At 39.5% G+C, this 25,089-nt stretch overlaps 1 protein-coding gene across 9 annotated transcripts in view; it reads left to right on the top strand.

Annotated features, from left to right (window-relative positions):
• Positions 1-25,089, top strand: part of sif (guanine nucleotide exchange factor still life) — a 165,027-nt gene that overhangs the window by 71,821 nt on the left and 68,117 nt on the right. For all 9 annotated transcript variants that reach the window (XM_090156556.1, XM_090156550.1, XM_090156551.1 and 6 more), the window contains one exon: positions 3,651-3,841. In XM_090156556.1, the coding sequence (XP_090012682.1) occupies positions 3,651-3,841 (191 nt within the window). The remainder of the gene's footprint in view (positions 1-3,650; positions 3,842-25,089) is intronic.

Raw genomic sequence — 25,089 nt, 5'->3', positions numbered from 1 at the left:
ATGTCCCTTCAGTTTTGGGCTAATCGCACTTATTAACTCCGCCCATAATGACGATGTCCCTTCAGTTTTGGGCTAATCGCACTTATTAACTTCGCCCACATTGACGATGTCCCTTCAGTTTTGATTGAATCACACTATTTAATTATCCCAAAACGTTCTACTAATTCCGTCTACAATGTAAAACGCGATTATCTCGAGGGTCTGCTCTAAATAACCCAAACTGCACTATGATTACTCCGAGTGCAGTTGCAGCCTAAAGAAAGAAAGATATGCCCTTGTGGAAGAGTATTCGAGAACGAAATCATATCTAGAGGAACAAGCGCGTATTTTCACGGAATATCTGCGAATGAGAATTTGGGTTGGGGCTTACCGTCACAACGTCAAAATTTCATCAATACTTTGAAGTGACTTAACGCAAGGTGGCGGGTCTTCCGTTATAAGCCACTCCTACCATCTCGAAAACATTTCAGTCTACAGTTAAAGATTTCTGGTCCATGGAGTATTTGAAATCATGGTGTTGAAATTAAAATCGTGCACTACCTTCGTAGGGGGTATTTCGTCTAAGCCCCCGAATTAGGGCTTTGACTGTACTAAATGACACACCACTGTTCGACCCCTCTATAGTTCTCAAATAGTTTGACCACTGCTCCCACTAGATGAATTTATGCTTACGTTACTTGTTAGACGAATAATTTAGTGTTCATTCTGCTCTAATTTAAAAAAAAACTCGTTATTTTCATTAATTTTACAAATAAATAAAATTTATTAGGTTTATTTTTCATTAAATGTCCTAAAAAGTTGAATTAAAACCGCTTGACCAATAATAAATATTGATTACATGTCGAAAACGGTTTTTCTTTCTGCGAAAATGAAAGATCAATTTGTGGTCAACAATAACAATTCGGTCGAATGCTAAATAACGTCGATGAATACGTTTTAGATTCTCGACCTGCAGGCAGGCAGCAGCTGTTTCTGAACCCGGGTCCAAATTTTAGACGTGTCGTTTAACAAAGAGCCACTTAGCTAACTAAAAATTTTGTAACTTGTAAATCGTTTGCGTAGCTGCTTATACTTTTTCATACGATTCTTATAAACTCCGTTAAGAAAACCACACTTCATTTCGAATACTAAAATATGTGTGTAAAATAAACTTTGGTTGATTTAATCCGATTTTATAAGCTTGGTCTGAAAATGTAAGTATCTAATAAACTTATCGCGTTGGCCGCTACGTCAACTTTAAAGGATAATTAGAGTCGATTATCAAAGCGGCACGAAAATTAAGGGACCTAAGCCTTCGGGCCATTTCCCCCCCCCCATATAAACATTAAAGCAGTGCCGCCATCTTCCTCTGCCAGAACGAACTAATTACGTGACTTCGGATTCTGTTCTTTTCTTGAGCTGTGTCCCGCTAATTTTTGAGTTTGAAGAGTTGAAATTGTACTCTTGAATGAAGTCGGAGGCGAATTGCGAAGAGGGTGGGCGTAGCACCTCTTCGCCTCTTTAGTATCGATCCGACGAACATCCGCAACACGCAGTCATACATTTATAGAGGGTAGGGAGCCCCTATGCAGTCGGCGACTGCCCCGCACGACCTGTTTTCCAAATAATCAATGGGCGACTGAATCTTGGCCTCGAATGTTCGCTGAACGAAAAAAAAATGGATGAATAGAGTGACAGCCCAGCCCAGTTCCAGATGCAACCGAAATTTTAAAATGTAATTAAATGTGAATTGAAATCATACTTTTGGCGAGATGGAATTACGAAAATTTATTTTCTCGAAAGACCTTGAAAGCACTTAAATATTTCGAGGTATTTTTTATGGAAATATATACAGAGCACTCTATAGAGTATCGTAATTTTTCTACAGATATTAAAAAAACCCTAGAGATTTGAATTTTTTTCTATAGATATTTTTATATAATAGAGTAACTTTTCTAAAGATATTGAATAAACCGATAATTTTCGAGATGTTTTCTATATAAAAATTAATGAATCTTTATCTAGAACATTGTTAACCTTAGACATTCTATAGATGCGTATTTAATTTTATAGAAAGTCTTCGCTATTTTCATATTTTAAAGATGCTTTTAAATGTACCCCCTCTTTTCACTTCAAATGGTATTTCCTATTCACATGAACCAACATTTTTGCCAATCATTGTTCAAAAATCATTAAAAGCCGAGTTGCTATGTGTGAATGAAGAAAAATGTTCTCACATGTTGGCCACATAAACGCTTTTTTTGGATAAGTTTTCAAGAACAATCATTTTTCTCATCGAAGCTTAGCTCCAAATAACTAAATCGAACGTTTTCCCAACACATCCTTTTATCCTAACTTTGACCACCTTTTTAAATGTAAACTGATATATTTTGGAGTAGTAAAGGTATTTTAATTACGAGTAAAGTCGATTCACAGGGGTTAAAATTTTTAACTTTTTTGTTGCGGAGCAACTCGGTTTGTGACCAGTAGCGTAGCCAGGATTTTGTTTCGGGGGGGGGGGGGGGGGAGGCACACCGTTGAAAAAAAAGTTAAAAATAAAAATATTTGTACGTACGACCATACGTTTCGAGGGGGGGCATGTGCCCGCTGTGCCCCCCCTGGCTACGCCGCTGTTTGCCACCCGTATTGGCTAAAGGGTCGTTCAGACTATACAACTTTTAAAGGCCAATCAGTTTGACCACCAAACATGTCCAACTAATTGGCAATGAATTAAGCAGTGTGAACAGCAAACGTTGGTACACTTTTTGGTGGACCCACACGCAACGTTTTTCGGTTAGGTGACCGATTTTTTTGTGTATAATTTGTTTGAGATATACAAAGTTCTATTTGAAATTCAACCAATGATATTAAATTTTTCCGTAACGTCACTGACCCCGGAACATTGAAACATTTGACCCATCGTCTGCTTACTATATAATATTGCTATAGCAAACATAAATAATTTTGACAAGCTAAACCTAATGTCTAAATTTCATATAGGAAACACTATAGCAGACCCACAAAAATTGAATATAAACTCGTTGTTTGGTTGAAAAGTGTGAACAGCGTAGGGTAACCAATTAATTTGTATATCGGATATGAACAACCAATTTGGTACCAATAAAATTGCATAGTCTGAACAGTACTTTTTCAGTGTTTTGCAAAATTGTTGGTTCTTGTGAAAGGAATAGAATCTGAAAGATTTGTATATATTTATATACATTTAATTATCTTTCTTTGAACCTCAAAGGCTCGTAAATGTAAGAAATACATTTTCATTTAGTCAGTAGAGATAAAAAGTTTACTACTTCAACCGAGCGGGTTTTCGACCTAATATTTTTCCTAAAAAATTCGCAATTCCGTTGTGCATTTTTAACAAAAAAATCCTCAAATTTTCATGGATAAGGCAATATATTTTACTTTAGTCAGCCGAGCCAAAAGTTAACAAATTCAATCTAGTCTGTTTTCACTTACTATTTTTATTAACTTTCACATAAATCCGTGGTACCGCCCTATTTTAATAACTCCTGTTCAATTACTTCTGATTTCGTCCAACCCGAATTTGTTTCGCGTACAAATAATTTAGAGGCTTAAATGTTAAATCGCGTTTGTGAAAATGTTTGGTATGCTAATGAAATAATTGGATGTTCTTTGGCTGTGGCAATCCGCAGGGCCCACTTTTACGTACAGCAAATGCAGCACCTTGCCTCTGCCGGGTTCGTCGTCAGGTGGACGTCATTTGTCGTCCAGTTTGACCTCGTCTCGCTCTGGGGGCGGCCTCCTTAACGACGTGGCGTCCAATCTTTTGCAACAAGCATCCGTGGATAGTACCGATTCCCGCATCTATCTCACTTCTTCGGAGGTAAGAGACTTCACTTACTCTTCTTATTCGGAATGTCTCATTACTTATTTTCGACCACGCCGTTTTAAAATTTACTATCAAGAATGTATTTACTGAGAACGTCAACTTAAATAATAATCAGCAAAGCTAATACCCAAGGCACCATCTTAGGTCCAATTGAGTCATCTAGCGACTTATCATGCCTTTAATTCAGGTGGTAGGGTTACAATGCGTAGGATGGTGGTGGCAAGCCCTTCATGCTACGCGAGCCAACAGCTCCCTACCGTTAACCCGAACAAGTTTATATGGAAAGAGAAAACCAAAGAATTTTAAGAAAAACCCCTTTAACCAGTGGGGGAGAAAACTTGCAAACTCAACGCGGAAGAAGTTTTAACCCAAATCATTAAGGCTCTCGCTATCAAGATAATTCAGTACTTTAAGAAACGAAGTGCTTGGATTGTCAAATAAAAATTTTACTTGAAAATTTTAATAAATTTTAAATAAAATTTTAATTTCATAATCCATGCTCTTTTCCCTTTAAAGTACTCAATTACGAATTCCAGGCCCACTAGCATCAAGGGACCTGTCACTTATTTCGACTAAAGGCTGGTTTTCACTAGTCTAAAAACGCCACAACGCAACGGTGAGAGTCGACGCAAACATATTGCATTAGGCCTAACGGGAATTTGTCGCGTCAACGTTCACCGTCGTGGCGTTTTTATCCTAATTAAAACCAGCCTAAGAGAGAGAAAACAGTAACTGCGTAGGCGCGTTCTACGTCACAAGATGTCGAGTTGAGGGTCCCCCTCTTTTTTTCGTAGCGCCTAACCGATCCAAGCTTGCATCCTCCTTTCCCTTTCGCTCTCACTCGGCAGCTAGTGACGTCAAGAGCGCATCCCTCCACAAAAGACCCCCTTCAAACCGGAGACTGACTCGTCTGCATGATGCATGGTCTACCACCTACGCTCCTCTCTCTACCTTTTTTCTGACATCTAGTATCCGTCGTAAAATCGGTTTTTTAATCTTTCGAAAAAACCCCTATCATTAGTTACCAGAATAGTTAAATTTAACCTTTAATTTAGTTCGCGCATCTTTTATTAAAGTTAAATTTAGCTGTATAAATTTTAAATCTTCATAAATAATAAAACTAGTTGGTAGATGATCAACTATTACGTCGAGAAAAAAACACTTACAAACGACGGTATAGTACTTATTTCCCAAAACGGTTCACTTGTACGTACTCAGCTAGGAGCAACAAACACAAGGGGACACAGCTAACCTTTAAACACGCTAACGCAGTGTTGTGTACAAATTTCATTGGACGAGCCTTTACGCTGAACATTTTACGGGCAGGGGGAAGACAATATCCGAATTTTCCTCTTCTAACCAATGAGAACTGTACACAAGAAATTGCACGACTTTTGACGGGTTGCGTTCTCCTTGTGTGGGGTGCTGTGTTTGTTACTCCTAGGTACTCAGTAACTTAAATACGTTCTTGGTCTTGCATATCAGTGTTAATTAACTGTGCCGACACAGCTGCCATTAGCAATCACAATTAATGTTCAATGCCAAATGTACTATTGTTATACAAAAATAACAGTTCTTTTAAGTTATTACCTTAGGCGTAAATAACATAAACCTGGTAAGTACGACGCGTCCTTTTCTTGCAGTGCCAATTTTTCTACAGGTAACCTACTTCACCAACGACAGTATAAATTGTAACAAAACTAGGGATTGACAACTCTCGTCGAGTTCTTACGGGTCGTTTTTTACAGAGTGCCGAGGCGTAGGCGTAATAATTCCTTTTCAAGTGCGTATTTCTCTCAATAGAGGCGCTTATCAGTATTTGTTTCGACTAATTGACACACTTATGGAATGTAGTTATAGAATTATGGTATTTCTTCTATAAAATACCAGCAAAACCGGCCACACATTTCACAAATACTATTCGACCAAGATTGTGGGACTTGCAAATGTCATGATTCTTTGGTTTCTTCACTTTAACTTATTTTCGGTCTTTGTGTGGACCAGACATTTTATATTTTTGGAGGTATTTCTAGCCATTTTTTTCGAAACTGACCACAGGTTTGCCAGATAAATAATTTTATCTTCGTCGAAAATATGTCCAAACTTTCACAAGCATCATGCTTCAAAGGGGGAAAGCACTTGTAGCTGATTTCATAGAAGGGTCTTTGGTTATCGCGCAATCGCTTCAATAGTGATTTTAAATTAAGATAATGCTGTCCAATTAACCCTTTCAATTTACATAGAGCCACGTAGTGGACAACACTAGATTCAGATAAACTGGTGGACTTTCGGCTTCGAAGTGGACGATGTGTTATTTTAGAACGCAAAAGCGTCTGCTTAGCACTTAATCAGCTTCTCACGTGGGCCGCTACGTGACTCTACCCAGGCCCAACAAGAGAGAGGGGAATCCGGTACATATTACCGGGCCCGTGCAGCCTAGGGGCCCGCGTTAGAACTAACGAGGTATTCTTCTCCCGGGGTTCTCTCCGAAAAAGTAACTTGATTGTCCATCGGCGGCGGTGCGATCGGCGTGCGACGACTTTTTTGTCGGCGGAAGCGTAGAACCAGAATTTAACGGTGGCGTCGGCATGGCGCGGTTTTTATATGAAATTTTGTAGAAAATAAACTGTCTATTATTTGCACTACCAAAGTAATAATTGAAATGTGATAGAGAAAGAACTACATTTTTGTTAAAGCTGCAAAGCTAGGCTAGCTATTAATAATAAATAATAATAATCAGCTGGGCTAATACCCAAGGCAGCACCTTAGGCCAAAGTCATCTAGCGACTTATGCCTTTAAACAGGTGGCCGGGTTACAACGCGTAGGAGGGTGGTGGGCATCTCTTCGTGCCACGCGCACCAACATCTCCCTACACTCACTATTACCGTTAATCTCAACATAAATTTGTGGAAGGGGAAACCGAAGACCTCCGGGAAAAACTCCTTAAACCAGTGGGGAGAGAACTTGCAAACTCAACGCGGAAGGAATAGCTCCGAGTTTATGAAAGTCGTCCCTTTATCAGAATATAATTGCCGCGGCGCCATCTATGACGCGCCAGACCAAAAACGTAGTCCGAATGAATTTTGTACGTACGAGAGTTTCTCAAAAGTTTTCGTTTTCCTGCCCGTATCCCAAAACGAGCAATTTCATTTATTCGCGAGCTGCCCGAATGTTGGTGTCTGGATCCATAATAGATGCACCCGTATACGCGAAACCAAATAGAGCGAACCGAAACGCGCCCTTTCATATCTTCCAAATTTATGACGCTGCTAACGGTCATTTTTTCTCGTTTCTCGCATCGCGCCAGAGTATCGCTCCTCTCCTTCGAGCCACCGGATACAAAAGAGAAACGAAAAAAAACAAATTGAAAAGAAAAAGTCGTTGCGTAGCCTTTAAAACTTCGCAATCTCATTTCTGGCTCGGAATCTTCTAAATCTCGGTTCGGTTGCGGAGATTATGACGCCCAGGTACGAGTTGCGCGTCTGGCTAACGTTTTCGGCGAAACTTTATTATTGCTTTGGCGTTGCCGCCGGAATCCCGTAAGTAGGGAAAAAGAAAAATGCCATTTTTTAGTCCGCTTTTTGTTGTTGAAAGGGGAGACATGGAGCTTTTTCAAATTTCGTTTTCTAAGTTGAATAAGACCCTAATGAAGAGCCAAAAAGTTGTGCACACTAGTGGCGTCACTAAGCTAGAGGTCATCTAAGCAGATGGCAAAAAATTATCCCACCGGTAGTCTAGACAAAGAGTAATTAATTTCTTGGTAGTCTTGTCTATGATTCATTGATAGTCTTGACAACAAACTTCATAGGTAGTTTTGATAAAAAGTATTTATTTATTGGTAGTTTTGATAAAAAGTATTTATTTATTGGTAGTTTTGATAAAAAGTATTTATTTTATTGGTAGTCTTGATAACGAGTATTTATTTTATTGGTAGTCTTGATAACGAGTATTTATTTTATTGGTAGTCTTGATAACGAGTATTTATTTTATTGGTAGTCTTGATAACGAGTATTTATTTTATTGGTAGTCTTGATAACGAGTATTTATTCCAGTGGTAGTCTTGACAACAATAATTTATTCCATTTATCATTTTGACAACAATAATTTATTCCATTGATTGTTTTGACAACCAGAACTTATTCCATTGATTGTTTTGACAACCAGAACTTATTCCATTGATTGTTTTGACAACCAGAATTTATTCCATTGATTGTTTTGACAACCAGAATTTATTCCATTGATTGCTTTGACAACCAGAATTTATTCCATTGATTGTTTTGACAACCAGAATTTATTCCATTGATTGTTTTGACAACCAGAATTTTTTCCATTGATTGCTTTGACAACCAGAATTTATTCCATTGATTGTTTTGACAACCAGAATTTATTCCATTGATTGTTTTGACAACCAGAATTTATTCCATTGATTGCTTTGACAACCAGAATTTATTCCATTGATTGTTTTGACAACCAGAATTTATTCCATTGATTGTTTTGACAACCAGAATTTATTCCATTGATTGCTTTGACAACCAGAATTTATTCCATTGATTGTTTTGACAACCAGAATTTATTCCATTGATTGTTTTGACAACCAGAATTTATTCCATTGATTGTTTTGACAACCAGAATTTATTCCTTTGATTGCTTTGAAATGTAAAACACGGCCGTTTGTTTAGAGGACGTCTTGCTGCGTCCGTGGTTGAAGTTTATTTTTGGTTTCCCATTTATATAAAAAACAAATTTTAACTACCAAATGCATTTCAATGCTCCAAAATTATTATTTTCGTTTGGATGTATATCTTAATCGCTAATAACATTAGCGCCATTTTGTTAGTCTAGACCTAAGATAAAAAGTCCATCAAGTCGAGAGATACGTAACTTATGAGATAAATTCAAAACCACATCCACTAGTTTTTCTTCATTAGGCTGACGCATTACTCTTTTTTTATTGTTATTAATCGATATGCATAAATCAAAACAAAAATCTTACCCTACCCTCAGAGCCACCGTAGAAAACTTAACAAGTTGGCAAGCTTGCCAAAATATACCTCTCCTCGGAAGAAGAAAAATAAATAAAACCAACGTAACCACATTAATGAAAATGTATCACACATTTAAAGCCAATAAGAAAACACGTAAAATAAATTATGAAGTTACGAGTTAAGTAAGCAAAACAAAACAAGAAGCAAAAACCTTACCATTAACAAAGCACAGAAAGCCACTTGACTAAACGACAGCTCGTATATCAATAAACGTTAAACCAACGCCACCACATTAATACAGCTATATCTAAGTCGATAAGAAAACCCGTAAATAAATTACAAAAACTAACTAAGTGGACCACCCACGGGTTCTACCCGTTAACCATCTTATCTCTGCTGACTGCGCTAAAATTTCATACGTAAAAATTTAGACTTTAAAAAGTATTAATATACTCTTCCGCTAAGCTGAGTTTATAATTTTCAATGAAGCGTAGTATGTGTCGGTGGTTCTGTGGTAGAACGTCTTCCTGTCATACAGGAGGACTCGGGTTCGAATCCCGCTCGATGCAATCTCAATTTGATACTAAGACGAATACCGTAAACAAATGGTGGAAACCCTGCCATTTGAACGTTGAGACGTTTACCGTAACCCTCAGCATTGGGTCCGTCCCAAAAGTCAATAAGAAGAAGTAGGAGAGAAAACACCCATACATAAAAATAAATTCATCACCCACAACCGCCATAACACAAACTCAATAATTCCACACTTCACATAAACATTACAATAACAAATTCTCCAATAAAAAACGAGTTGAAACCGTCGCGACGGTGAGCGTTAACCAAAAAAACAACCGCACCCAACCCGACCGCAAATTCATCCGTTAACGTTCACCGTCACACGGTGGTTTTGCCACCCTTTAAACTTTGCCCCCTCGAAGAGGTAAAAAGGGAATTGAAACTCTAGCTTTCTTATTGTAAAACATGCGGTACTGCTATATGTCAAATCAATGCTACGTGAGACAACTAAAGTAGTTGACATTTAACATTAATAAACGTCCGAATAGCTTCATTATCTGATCATTAAATGGCCTTAAAGCCGGGTTTTCATGGACGCTTTTAGCTTTAAAAAGTTTGGCTTGAGCAAGAAATAGTTTAAAGTTCGCGCTCACGCTGCAATCGCTTCTGTTTTCAAGAACGCTTGTGTTTTGCACTTGGAGCGTGCGCGTGTGAAAATAGATTGGAACACGCTTCTAGCGCCGATCAAAACCAACTAGATATTTTTACGCCCAAGAGAAAATTTCGCGCGTGACGTCGGTCCATGTGACTTCAGCCAGCCAATGGTTATGTAGTATGTGCTAGTGTTGGTACCGAGGCTTATCACACTATTGTACGCTGTTCGAAACAAATAACAATGAGTTCAACCACAACCAAATTAACCAAAAAGCAACAAAAATAAATAGAAAAAGAAGAGAAAACAACAAAGGGAAATAGAAGTGAAGAACAATTTTATAAGCCATGTAAAGGATAACCCAATAATTTGGAACCGAAAATTAAAAGAACACCGAGACAGAGATGCAGTGAATGTTGCATTTATAGAGTTGAGCAAAATTATGTAAATAGGGTGCACCTACCATCGTTTTGTTTTACACCTTCTTTTATTGTTTTTGGCCTTAATATTTACTAAAAGTTTAAGTAATAACATTTTTTTCTTAATCAAAAGACGTCAGCGATTCGGAGCCGCCATATTTATTTAACGCGGCAGCCGCCAGCTCAAACGGCACGCTAGAAATATCTTGCATCGTGAAAACGCGAAGCGCTTTCCTTGCAGCTTGAGCGCGAAATATAAAATAAAGTATACGCTTCCCACAAAATGGAAAAATCTCAATCTTTTCGTTTCAAGCTACAAGCGTCCATGAAAACCCGGCTTTAGTCCTCCTCCGTTTTTAAATGCGCATGTATCCTCGATCAAGCTAAAGTGGAAAAATCATCGTGTTAATTTACTTAGAAAACGCCAAATTTTTCTGTCCAATCATTAGTCTTTAGTTGTAAAATCTTTTAAAACAGAGTTGCCGTGATCTATTAAATGTAGAAGCGGGTATCTTTACGGTTGACGGTGGTTGAGGTACTTTAAATTCAATTTTTAAGTGGAAAAATATTTTTATAAAAATACTAATTTTTTACTAGCCCTTTCAAGCTCTTACTTCATATTAGTGACAGACAATAAATTTCACCTAACTCTAATTTCATAACATAAAAATCCCTGCCTTTGGTAGTGGTTCAAAGTAACAGTGACTTCGAGTATAGGAGTCGCTATGGTTACGGACGCTGGTCTCAGAAGAGGGCGCCGCTTCCTCTCAGAAGTAAAAAAGTCAAGCTTTAAAAATTCATGATAAAACCACTTTAAAATATATAGCACCGTCAGAGCTTCGAACGAGCCAATTCGCAATTTGTTACTTTGAAACGAATTTGGTACTAAAGGACTTGCGAAGAACAGAATTAATCGGACTAAACTAAAGATGTAGAAGCTCCCATCAAAATATTCGAAAATATATACACAAGATAGTGTTAACAGGTTATTAGCACGTTTTATTTTCAAAATAATGCTACTGAATAAAGCTTGGCACTTTAACTATTATGTAACGACTTTAACTATAAATGTATTGGTGAAATTTTATCTCTGTTTAAATTTGATCGCCCCAGGCATTTTGCTCAAAACCTATATTACATAAAAATGCTAAATTTTCAGGATGTACTCTATCGGGGACGGTCGTTGCTATTTGGAAATTTCTGCAAAATCATGACATTTTTCACGGTTTTAGAATTTTTATTTTTTAACGCTAGGTGGTAGACGAAAACAGCCAATGAACAAGTTGTAGAGCATACTCGAAAACTTTAAATGGAATTTATAGGTTAAATTGTCACTGAGATATTAGGTCATGAAAAATAACAAGTTGGTAGTAGGTGGCACCAGTCTTTTCACAACGAATTTAAAAAGAAACCTATCTAAATTGTAATGTTTGTATGACTGCAAAAATTAACGTTTTTAAACTTATTTTTTTTATTAGTAATTAATTTTTAGAGAAAAAACCATTTCCGAAAGTGTTACAAATTTTTTTTTAAAAAAAAGGAGGTTGTAAGAGGTCTACAAAAATGTCTAATTTACGCCAACTGAATTTCCCAAAAGATTTTTTTTGCATTTAAATTTAGGTTTCCTTTTATGTATTTTTTTTTTTGACATCCACACATCGGTGGCGACCCAAGGCCCTAGACACCAGCACTCAATAACTGATTAGTCAGGGCGAGATATGTGTAACGGCCACGCCAACGGGGGGATACGTGGGGACAGGGGCGGGGACAGGGGCGGGGACACCCGTGGCGGAAGTATGCCGACCACCCGTTGGGGGATTGGTGGTCGTCCTCACACGGCCATCCACAAACTCTGCCTCCCGGACGCCTGGGATTACAGGAGTGAGCCACTACTCCCGGCCACCTTTAATTTATTAAAAATTCGGAGTCACCGATATTAAAATCATTATCTCACTTCAGTAATTAAGTGTGCCTCGTTATAGCCGTGAACAGCGGTCCAAGATGGTAGAGTTATATTACGGTGATGGTCATGGAAACGCACGTCTAGTAAGTCAGTTATTTCAAATGTTCTATGCTGGCAGTTGACCAGATCACCACACTATTATCCGTGAAGATGATGGCAACGCGAATACTAGATTCCGCGGACGGGGACACCATAACAATAATATGGAAGACACAGTCATCGCCTACTTTGTCGCCTACCCTCGAGCAAGTAAAAGAATGGCATGCTCCAATTTGGAATTGTCAAAGTATTATGTCTGGAGTGACCTTGACCACCATAACATTCAACAATACCGTGCCATGCTCCACCAAGCACTTCACGATGGTGATAGGCAACTTATATTGGAATTTTGCAACTGGCTCAGTACCATGGCCGATGCAAATGAAAATTTCCTCCGTTTGCTCTTCGTGTCCGATGAGTGCCGTTTAACAGACAGAACAACCACCTTCGGAGCTATGAAAATCAGCACTGGGGATTTCCTCACCACAATCAGGTCCAATTTCGCTTCAAAGTCTGGGCGGGTCTATTAGGAGACCGCGTAATTAAACCTTTTTTCTACCGAATCGGCTTAGTGGGGATAGCTTCTTGACCTTCGTAAAAAATGAAGTTGCAAAAGCGTTGGAACATGTACCTTTCATCGACATCCCACACCTTTGGTTCCAGCATGACGGTCCGCCTCCTCACCAGCAAAGAGGTGTGGTACAATTCCTTAACATCTAGATCCCTGGGCGTTGGATTGGAAGGAACGGTCCAGTGCGATGACCTGCTAGGTTCCCAGATTTGACACCGCTGGACTTTTCCCTGTGGGGATTCGTGAAGGAGGAAGTTTATAAGACGCCGCAGTCACTAGCGAAGAAGACTTGCGCCAGAGAATTATTTGCAGCGTTTCGACTCCTAACTCCAGCTATGGTCCGTGGCTCATTTCAAAATATGCTCTATCGCGCACGAATGTGTGTAGAAGCGGATGGTGGAATTATTGAACCTCATTTAGTATAAGACTGCTACATTTGTAATTTTTGTAACACTTTCGGAATTTTTTTTCTCAACATTAATTACCAAAACAAAATTGGTTTTAAAAAACGTTCATTTTAAGCAGTCATACAAACATTACAATTTAGATAGGTTTCTTTTTAAATTAGTTGTGAAAAGACTGGTGCCACCTACTACCAACTTGTTATTTTTCATGACCTAATATCTCAGTGACAATTTAACCTATAAATTCCATTTAAAGTTTTCGAGTATGCTCTACAACTTGTTCATTGGCTGTTTTTGTCTACCACCTAGCGTTAAAAAATAAAAATTCCAAAACCGTGAAAAATGTCATGATTTTGCAGAAATTTCCAAATAACAACGACCGTCCCCGATAGAGTACATTCTGAAAATTTCACATTTCTAGGTAATATAGTTTTTGAGTAAAATTCCTATAGCGATCAAATTAAGACACACTGTATATTGGTTAATTTACAGCTACGATTTTTAAGATCTTACCTCATAGACATTACCATGTAATTTAACAGTTGCTAGAGTGCTTCGTTTTCAGTGAAGCGTAACTGTATCCGTGGTTCTGCGGTAGAACGCTCACCTGTCGTTCAAAAGGGCTCGGGTTCGAATCCCGGCCGATTAAAAAATTATACTAATACACCCAATGACAAAAAGAGGGCGCTTTTGGAAAAACCTTTTCCCTGATTCTAAGAAACTGCGTACGCAGTGATTACCCTTTGCCCCGAAAATGCGAACGCGTTCGCAGGCCTGACAGACAGACCCACAGACAGACAGACAGACACGGTGGTTGTATAACCCCTCCTAGGGTACAAAGTCCCCTCGGAGAGGTAAAAAGGACTTTGTAAACAAATCGAGGCAACCAGCGTAAAAAGGTAACTTGAACAATATTTACAGTCCCTGCTGCTTGGTTTTACGCTTATTGCAGCCTACTTCCAGGGGCTAGTCGGCCACACTTTGAAGCTCTCTGGCGTTCTTTTAACTCATCGTAGGACAATGGGGAAAAAACAGGCATACTTCTCAACTCACCCCCTACTACTCCTTAAAATGTTTGCATAAGCTTCTGAAACACTCTGTATAGAGGGTTTCACTCGCTCTCTCGTCTCACGTAGCATATGACAGCGCCTCGCTAGGGGGCGATTTTTCTTTCTGATGAAGTCACTCTATAAATAGCTCTCAGTAAATTATTTTATAGGATAATTCTTACATTTAATCCTTAAATTACCAATATTGAAGTAGATTTTCTTCTAAATACGCTACTAAGCAGATCTTACGCTTCGTATCATAGAAACAGGAAAACATGAAATTACATAGTAAGCGAATCTCTTTTCTGATAGTAGATGTCGCTACAGTAACTGCGCTTGCGCACACTATATTACCGAAGTGGTGTATTTTTCCATCGCCTCTAGTCTTTCTTCTGCTCCATCGCGTAACAAAAGGCAAATTACCCGAATCATAATTTGAGAGCGTAATAATAATAGAGGAGATCGGGGTTTTGGATCAGCGCCATCTACAATTTATGTTTTCAGGGCAGAAAAGGAATGAAATGACCCTTGGAAGATTATGCTAATTTCAAACCCCTTAAAATCTCGAAAAAGAGAAAACGCGGAGGATCCGCCTAAAACCAAATTATTTCCATTGACCGGTCGCGAATTCGATGCCGTTTTTTTTGTCCCTTCTTGCATTTGGATTTCGGAAGGGCCATTAAGGTGTTAATTCGGGTCAGGCCTTTAAGAACTTATAGATCCGTGACAGAACGTATTTAGGCTACTGAGAACGTACGAGTCTAAACGTTTAGAGAAGCGAGATGTGCAACGTTGGGGAGACTTAAAATCGCTATTCATATCGAAACAGTAACGACATCTGACGGGGAACTTAATTTAAAATATTTTTCTTGACATGATAGTTGGGAATCTATAAAACTAATTGCCATTTATAATTAATTTAATTAATCATAAATAGCGACCTAGTTTGTACATTTGATTAATTTAATTAAGTAGTTAAATTCGGCTTTTATTGAAGTTGCACGAGTTCATAATTAAATTTAACTCGTCGATACCAATAAAATTAAAAATTCCGAAACTAGATGACGCTGCGCGAGTGGGAAAATGTAGAGTATCCGTTAGAGAGAAGAGTTTAGGTAGTAGCTAGTAGGTGAATACCTTTGTTCTGCCGCCAAGCTGTGTACGTCCGATTTTGATGTGGACACTTTGGTTGGGACTGAATTTAAACGGTTGGTATAGCGGTGAGTCTCCGAACAGCTTAGGGCTGTCAAATAGATAATCAGTACGTTCTCAGTCTACCTAAATAGGCTCTTAATCGTCGATATAATTGGTACGAATCTGATCGAGAGAGGTTCTACTCCCTGCATCCTGGCCCCCTAAGAACGAGATTCATCATTTTGTCGGCTCTGCCGCGGTTCGTCCATCAATGCTTTCGTCCGCACCTGACCCCGAGCCAAATTTCTCCTCTGACTGCTGATTATTAATAGGCCTTTGCTCTGGCGCTTTCTCCTCTGCCTCCTGGACGGGATATATCGGGGAGCGTTCAACCGATAGTCGAAATCTTTTCTTTCCCAAACGACGTTGAAGTATTGTCTCTGGAGCCGGCTCGGGTGCGCTGTTTGTTTCGAGGATGAAGTGATAAACGACGAAGCGAAAAAGAGCGAGTTACTTCTCCTTTCAAAGGCCGGCATTCTCCAAGATTTCCTTTTACATTTTTTCGCGTCTTCTACTCCATTAGCTTATGTATTGCCCGCTTATAATACGTCTAATTTCAAAAGGGCTCTTTTTCCCCTCACACATATTTCGATCTTTTCTAGATTCGATCCACAGGGTTGGATTACCCAATAGGCCGAATAGGCCTGGGCCTAGGGCACCAAGCCTACAAGGGGCACCAAGTGGTTTCGAAAAAATTAAAAGTACAAAAATATTATCATTTACTTTTCACAAAATATTTTTTTTCTGGATTAATTTTAGTAAATGCGTCCACATTTTTCGATACCATGTAACGTCACTAAAATATCCGCAAAGTCTACATTGAAATTATATTTTCCATCCATTTGTCAATTATAATTTGCAGGAGCGCCTCGCTCGCTCGTCACTGAAAGGGGTCACCAAAACTAGTTTGGGCCTAGGGCCCCACAAGGTCTTCGTAATTATACACTATATTCGATCCATAGTCCTAGAAATAATGTATTTATTTCTACTTAGGGGAAATGACTGTGTTGAGATGATCGGCGGGCAACAAGGTCAAGCAGTGTCGTAGCTTAATATTTTTGCACCCATGGCTGTTCCAGAGTTTGCCATCTCTCTCAATTTACACCAGATTTTAGTGTCTCACCCCCAGTGTGGCCAAGTTAGGAGTTTTCCTCCTATTTCTAGGAGAAAGTTAGGAACGTTGGAGGAAAAACAGGAAGTGGACTCTCATAGGAGGTTTCGATAGTTGAAACCAAAAATTCAATAGGAGGTCGCAAAATTTTTGGTTCCTGAGCTGATCGGCGACTTTTTCGATTGTTATTTTGAATTATCGCCTAAAACGATCGATCGATTCGATCCTCGGAATCGTAGGGTCGATTTGTTCTTAGACCAATAAAGGACGACACACTCAATGCTAAAACCCTTTGTTTCCAAATGGCAACGCTTCGCAAGCGTTCTCTATTGGAAGTGGTGTGAAATATATCTACTCGTCTGTCACGTGATATCTACGAGCGTACATACCAAACTAAGATCTGTTAGTAAAATTGTAAAGAATATCTAGTTTTAAAAATGGAACTATTGAAATACATTGAAAACTTTTGTAATATATTACTATATTAAATTTAACGAGCTACATGTATATAAAAGGGCGGCAGACGTTGCTCTAAGCTAACTTAACTACCTATTGAATATTAAAATTCCTATACTGCTAATGTGAATCACTTGGAACTAAGGGCGTCGTAGCCTACAGCTAGACAGACAGACAGACACACAAACTTTCGTAATTATATAACAACGGTGATCTAATAATGGAAATACTCTAAAAATAGGGTTAAAGTTACAAAATACGTCAGTACAATATAATAACACTTGGGGATTGTGATTTCAAATTTCTTTCAAAAGTCAAGTATCTTGACTTATTTGATTTCTGCTTTGTAGGTAATCTACTAAAATTTGGCCAAATATTTTAAAACTGACTTATGAAAAGACATTTTCTGGAATTTCTTGCTTTATTATTACAATGAAATGCGAAAACTAGAGCGCCATCTAGACTCGTTTCGATCGCATAGAGAAAAGGAATAGCAACTCTAGCTTTAAAATGTATTGTTCTAAAGCTAGCGCCTTTTTCCGGTTAAAGGAAGTAGACACTAAATATAAAAATCGTTATTTAGCACGCGCTATGACTCGTTTTTAATGTAATAAACGACAATCACCCTAACTTCTGTTAAATCTGGTGGCATAAATATGAAATTCGTTGATCCACCAGAAATATTGATGGTCATATTCCCTTTAATATATATTTCAATAGTCGAAACTTAAATCATAACATTACCGGAAGTTAATAAATTAAAAGCTCCCCCGAGCGATAATTCGACCGAGTTTCTATTCCTCTTTTATATTTTCTATATTCTGCCTATGACTTGTTTACGATATAAATACGCGGAAACCATCAGAGCGTTTCCCCGCTTACGCTAAGAGCGAGCGGGCTTGCTAAACGTATTAAAGGGGAAATTTACGATGTCTACTCGCCGAACCTTGATTTGTGACTGAATTCTCGTATAGATTCCAGGGAAGTTTAATGAATGAAGACGGGAATCTGCCGCCCGACGCCCTGCCCTGCCCTGCCTTTCGTCCTCTGGCTCGACCTCCCATTTCAAACCCTTCAATTAGGGAGCCCGGGGAAGGTCCACGGACCAAACCAAGCTAATTAAATTCTATAGCCCCGAATCATCTATAGCGGCGTTGCCAAACGAACGATAATTATCTTACACATCGATAATTGACAGAATTTTTAAACTGTACGATAATTGCAACGGTGTACTATATAGTACACTATTTCGATAATTCCACGTACGATTATTATCGTATACGACGATAATTTCAAGTAGTTAGCTGTATGATAATTTTAACGGTGAACTATATGAAAGGTCATTTTCGATTATTCGGCATAAATAAATTGTGACTATAAATTTTAGTTTTTAGTTGATATTTTTTGAAAGGGCCGCCTTGATTTAGCGTAATAGGCACCAAGCCTACAAGGGGCACCAAGAGGGTTCGAAAAAAATAAAAGTACAAAACTTTAATCATTTGCTTTTCACAAAATATTTTCCAAAGTAATTTTAGTAAATGCGTCCACCCCTATGAACCAAAAACGTTTGATTGTCACATTCTCTGACGGACTGCCGTCTAGCCCCTGATGACATACTAAATCTGGCAACAAAATGAATTTTCCTTCCATTTCTCAATTATAAATTGAGGAAGCACTTAGCTCGCTTCGCTCGCTATTGAAAGGGGGGCACCAAAATTAACTTGGGCCTAGGGCCCCATAAAGTCTTAATCCGGCCCTGCAATAACCACTTCCTGCTGGAACTCCAAAAACATGACCTCCATAGTTACCATGATAACCAACTATAGATAAGACCACGTCATCAAAGCTGGCCGCGATAGGACAATACAGCGACTGATTGAGGCTGATTTTTCGGAAGTCACGTGCCAGAAGTGGGTAAACGCTTCGTTACAAAACCGTCAATTGGAAAGCTCTCAGAATTCGAATCTAGGGTACGGAGTTCTATATCATCTTTGAACTGATATATCAATTAGCGAGTCCAATAGCATTGATCATCTGGTTTTTGATTATTGATTATTCGCGACCGAAACGCGTCTAGGTGCCGTAACGGCGCTAGCTTCTCCGAGGTAGCGCCTATGATCTAGCGTCTGCTACCGTCAAATTAAAAAGTCATAAGAACATTTTTTATACAAACTTATCAAAATATAAGCCAACGATGCCAAAATTATTTATAAAGTCAAATTTGCGAATAACGATGAGGAAAAATTAATAGCGTCTGATTTAACCGCTACCTATCTATGTTTCAATCGCGAACCAAAGGGGGTGTTGCGATAGTTTTCGGTCGCGAATTGTTAAGGAGAATATCCTGAATCCGAAAATGGTCTGCTAACACACACTGTTTATAACCTTCAGTTAAACCTCGTGGCAGAAATATGGAACTTCATAACACTCTGACAGCTAGGAGCAACGAACACAAGGAGAACGCAGCTAGCTTTTAAACACGCTAACGCAATGTTGTGTACAAATTTCATTGGACGAGCCTTTACGGAAAGGGGGAAGACAATTTCTGATTTTTGCCCTTCCGACGGCAACAGGCGCTAAAGCGTCTAACCAATGAAAAATGTACGCAAGAAAATGCACGACTTTGTGTTTTCCTTACGTTGGGTGCTGTGTTTGTTGCTCTTAGCTGACAGCAATACGTAACAATTTGGGTATAAGTTTTTCTTTTCATCGGAACCAATGACTTCATTTTTAGGGAAATGTCCGCGCAATTAATAAACTGTTTTTTTTTTACAACTGAGTAACTCAGTCTAAGACTGATCCTAATGGTAGAGAGGAGAGTTTTAAAATGAATGGATCTTATCGTTAATTTACGACAGGCCCCGCTTCCGAGGTGGAGTTTGAAAAAAGGATGTCTGAGAGAGCGACCCTCGTTACTGACGCAATCTGGCTTTAAATCCGTTAATCGCTAATTTTTGTAATTGCCACCGCGTGGTGGCGTAACTGGCAGCTAGGGAAGACTCATTAGAGACCACGTGACCGTAACTAGAATCATTAATTTCACAAGCTCAATTTGCCGGAGAAATGGAGCGCGTCACGCTGGTCGTCTGCTAGAGCGAAGGGCGTTGTTCTGACGGGACATATTGCTTGTTTCAAGAAGGATAAAACCAGGGCTCAAGTCCAATTAAGCGGCTTGTCTTATTTTTAAAAAGGTTTTCTCGTCCGTTACCTTACGGCCCCCTCACCATTTTCACGACTCCCCGGCGCGCGCTGTTGATTAAGCTATTTACTAACAGGCCATAAATGTGTCAGAAATAGATTTTGGCGTCCTCGTCGTTAGCAAAATTTACCACTTTCTCGGAATTTTAAGAAGTGCTACAAAATGTAAGCTTCTTTTTAGGGAAAATTTCCAGATGGGGTTTATTGAAGCGGAGCTAGCGAAACATTTTGCTAACTGGCATCCACTCTATTTTGGAAATGTTCGACTTCCCGAAAAAATAATTTAATAGGAATTTAATGACATTTTCTACATATCATGCTTAAAGTTAACGGCATTGACAGTCTATGGAAATTTGAGATTGGAAGATACAGTGGCGTAACGACAATGTTTGGGCCCCCCGCAGGATATCAAAGGGGCCCTTTATAAAAAAAATTTATTGGTTATCAAGCGTTAGTACAATTTTCGTAGCAAAAAATTAATTCTTAAGACGAAAGGGCCCCCTATTTTGTGAAAATGTCATGGGCCCCTCGCGGTCGCGGGCTCTGCGGGTCCCTAGTTACGCCACTGGGAAGATATTTGAAATAAAAGATCGCCCTACTTAACAAAAGTAAAAATTTTAACCAGAGATTCCAACAGTAGACCGGTGAAGAATTTAACTATAAATTGCAACGGACTGCTCATATATAGGGCACTCTGAATGTATATCGCCCTACTTCTTTCTATAAAGTCCTCCCCGACTGCCTTGCCTCCTTGATGAACATTGCTACCAGAACATTGACAACAGCTTGGGCGGTGTAATGAAAAACCGGGTTTAAGTCCACTCGCGGTAGCACAAACTCTATTTGACTTTGCCGGAGGATTTTATGGAAACATCTATTGCAAAATTGTATTTGAGCGCACCTCTGTCTTCATCGCGATAAAAAATATATTTGCGTGAGCGTCAGTCATTACAGAAAGTTCATATTGTATTTTAATCATCGCATTAAAATAATTCTGATAGACCCGAAAATGTACATGGTTTCCACACGTCAGGGAAATCAGGGAAAAGTCAGGAAATTTAAAAATGAACCTAAAAGGTCAGGGAATTTCAAGAATTTGTAAAAAAATCAGGGTATTCAATTTTATCTTAACACTTTTTGAAGGTAATTTTACTCTAATTATCTGACAAATTCTTTGATTATTATTTAGTTTCTTTAAAGTTTTGCTATTTTTTTTAAAGTTGCAATAATACTTTTGTACTGAAATGTGGGTTGATTTCAATTTATAAACTTCTGATAAAAGTAAAATATAAAGATAAAAATTGTCTAATTTTGGTTTTAAAAAGTCAGTGAAAATCTCTTAAAATGTTCAGGGAAAACCGGGAATAGTCAGGGAATTTGAATATGAAATTATTGTGGCAACCCTGATGTAGTGTATTGTAAAAATTTAATTTAGAAAATGTAACTTGTTGAAAAAAATACGAAAAAAATCATTCGATTTGAAGAACATTTTTCTGATTCTTTGACGACGCGAGAGCTTTCTGCTGGGACAAATTGATAATTAATTTAAAATTTTCTACAATATTAAAAATAAAGACAACGAAATAATCTAGCGCCTGAGCGTTTAAAAGTTTAATGATTAACATTCGACCCAGGTTTCATGGTACCATTATCCAGGGGTGAAGCCATAGGGGAGCCGGGGGGTGAGCCACCCTCACAAATGTTTTTCCAGAATGGGCAAACTAGGCATTTCAATCTTAAAGTTGGCAAACTTAGAATTTCTATATTTCGAAGTAATATGATATTGGGTTTGTTATTTAAAGAAACTTCAATTTTTAGTGAAATTATAGAATCAAAGCCATTTAATTAGACAGTTGATACTGAAAAATATATTCCATAAAGTTGGCAATTTTTAGGCTTGTAGTTGACCAAACTTTATCTCCCCCCCCCCAACCTAAGAGGTTCGCTACGCCACTACCTTTATCAAGACAAAATGCGTAATTATATCGGCACTAACGCGAAAAGGAAATTTCGAAGCAAATGACATGTTTTGGTTAGCCTTTCGCGCATGCGCACACGCTGTTACGCCTACCTTTGTCAGTTTAGATAAAGCCACGTAGCGGTCAACTCGAGAAGTTCAGTTATCCGCTGAGTTTCGCTTTGCGTTTTATAATAACAAGTAGTCCGCATCCGCATAGCGTACGAAATTCCTGCAGTTTATGAACTTCTCGCGCGAATGGCCCTAAAAGGTGCCTTATCCATTACTTAGACTTTATTCCGGACCCTTAAACTACTTATTCGAGCAATGTTGAAGCTAGTAGGGCTTCAGTTGAGTCAGAATTGCAAGCTCTTTCCCGATAATAACACGTTAAGTTTTTTAATAGCTCGAAAAACTTGCTCAACTGCGACAAACACTCGAAAACACGTTACGCTAGTAACGGGCAAAATAAAACTCCCACCAGGAAATGCTCCATTTAAATTTCCCGTTTAACGAAATCTAATAGAGAGTAACTCAGCGCCATCTAGAAATCCGCCTCGTCTGAATTAAACTAATTCGCTTTAAGACTCTGGAAGCACCGAGTTACGTTTAAAAGACATTTCGTAATGAACCTCGCGGCAATTTTTAATTAGGACGAAGAGTCGTAGATAGAGCTTTACCGAATGGATGCCGCGAAGGCTTCATCCTCTTCTACTTAACGAGCTTTTATATCTCCTCTTCCGCCCCTTTTAAAATAGAACTTCGCTAGTTATCCGACAGGGATCGTTCTGGTTTCCGGCTAAGATGACGCTTCGTAGCGTATGGCGTCTCTTCCTTCTCCGCGCGCCAAACCGACCAGGGCGTTCGCGCCACACGACGTATTTTTAGAGAGGCGTCGTGCGCGCATGTCCCGTCCGAAATCTACCGGGGGAGAGAGAAAGCTCTGACGTCCGTCGGAATCTATAGTCCACGGAAAAGCCAGAGGTTCCGAAACTGCGCCAGGGATGTGTAGTATTGGCGAGTAGCTCTCTTTCCCTTCCCACTTCCTCTCTCTCCATTCCGCGCGCGAGAGAGATCCGTCGAGGCGAAGATGGCGATTCTCCGCCGCTCCGCGACTAGATTGCCGCAGCCGCTACGACTACATCTTGGAAAACCCAGAGACCGAAGGATTCTCTCCTCTCACTCGGACCATTCGACTAGACGCTGATATTACTGGAAGTCCTTCCGCGCTTTTTTGAATAAAAGAACTCTTAATCCGGAGCGAAACCCGCGAACAGTTTCGGGCTCGTTTTTCGCGTCTCTTTTGTCGAAAAGCAGTGGAGTTTGGTGCCGCTGCGCGAGGGACGCGGTTTTCAGCGCGCGAGGACGGGATCTGCCCGAGATAGGTCAAGATGGTGATGGCCCTGGAAGGCCTGACGCGGCTCTGCCCGTTGGTTCTCTTCGATTGGCGCCTGTACGCCGAACGAGGCTGTCCCAGGTTTTTCCACCGACACGAAGGCTGTCAGAGAGTCGACGATTGCGAACTGGCATTTCTCAAACAGGTATTTCCTCTCTGTCTCCCTCTCTCTCTCTCTCTCTCTCTCTCTCTCTCTCTCTCTCTCTCTCTCTCTCTCTCTCTCTCTCTCTTTGAATTCGTCCATTTTAATATCCCATCGGTCGTAAGTACTGATTACTCCGTATTTAACGGGCGGGATCCGTGGCTCTCTGGCTCTTCCTTTCAAACTTTCGCTTTATTTCCGTCGAAGAAGAGCGATGGTCCGAGGGTGGTCGGCGCTGCTGGGGCATTCTCGGATCGAAAACAGCATCCATTCACGTTGTTTTCTTTTATGGCGGGATCTCCCGATCGGATTTAGCCCTCGGCCGAACCGGAAATGACGCGTGGGGCTTTCGCGCGTAGCGCCTCCTGGATGGAAGCGTAAAGAATGGGCTTTTGAACTTTTGATCTACAAAGGCTCGAAGGGGTTGGGGCCTAAGAGTGATCTTCGGATCCCCGCTCAATAGCCACTACAATGAAAATCTCCTTGGCGCGTAGGCTATCCGAGCTTCAAAATCGATCTTTTTAGACGAAATACGTCAGATTCGTATTTACAAAATCATGTCGTCAAATCTACTTTAAGGGAAACTAAATAGAAACACACGCTATATACGACTGGTTTTTAACTTAACTAAGTCCAATCAACCTTCGCTTCTAAAAAATAAACCGATGATAGAAAAGCGAAATCTGATGATACTCTATTTGTAGCTACAAAAATTCGATCTAATTCGTTTTTTTTTTAAATCTCGGTTAATTGGCCAGTTACGTAATGTCCAATGTCGTTTAGAGTGTCCAGCCGGTGAGTATTGAATAGTTCGGGGGGGGGGGGGCGAGACACTTCAAAGAAGCTTTTATCGTGATTTTCTTTGTACGCGTTCCTCCGTATCCCCAGCTTCACTGCTCTGTGTATTTCTTCGTGCGGGGAAATAAAAATAGGATCGAAAAGCTCGACTATCAGTTAAGGGTTAAATATCACCGCGAGCATTAGCCCGAGGCCGACTCGTTTTGGCACAATGCCCGAGTTGCCCATATTCACCATCGAGCGCCCAGAAACTCGACCATTTTAGCTCTTTTTGTAGAATGGGACTTGAGAGCTTCGTCCATTGTCATATTATCTCTCCCCGTCCATTTTTTGCATTCTTGTTTATTATTCTTCGTCGTTTAAAGAAGGCCACGTTCTCTGATTTTAACGC

The sequence above is a fragment of the Leiobunum rupestre genome, chromosome 8 (genome assembly GCF_980474605.1).
Source record: "Leiobunum rupestre chromosome 8, qqLeiRupe1.1.hap1, whole genome shotgun sequence".
Lineage (NCBI taxonomy): Eukaryota > Metazoa > Arthropoda > Arachnida > Opiliones > Sclerosomatidae > Leiobunum > Leiobunum rupestre.
This window is presented reverse-complemented; position numbering and strand designations above follow the sequence as displayed.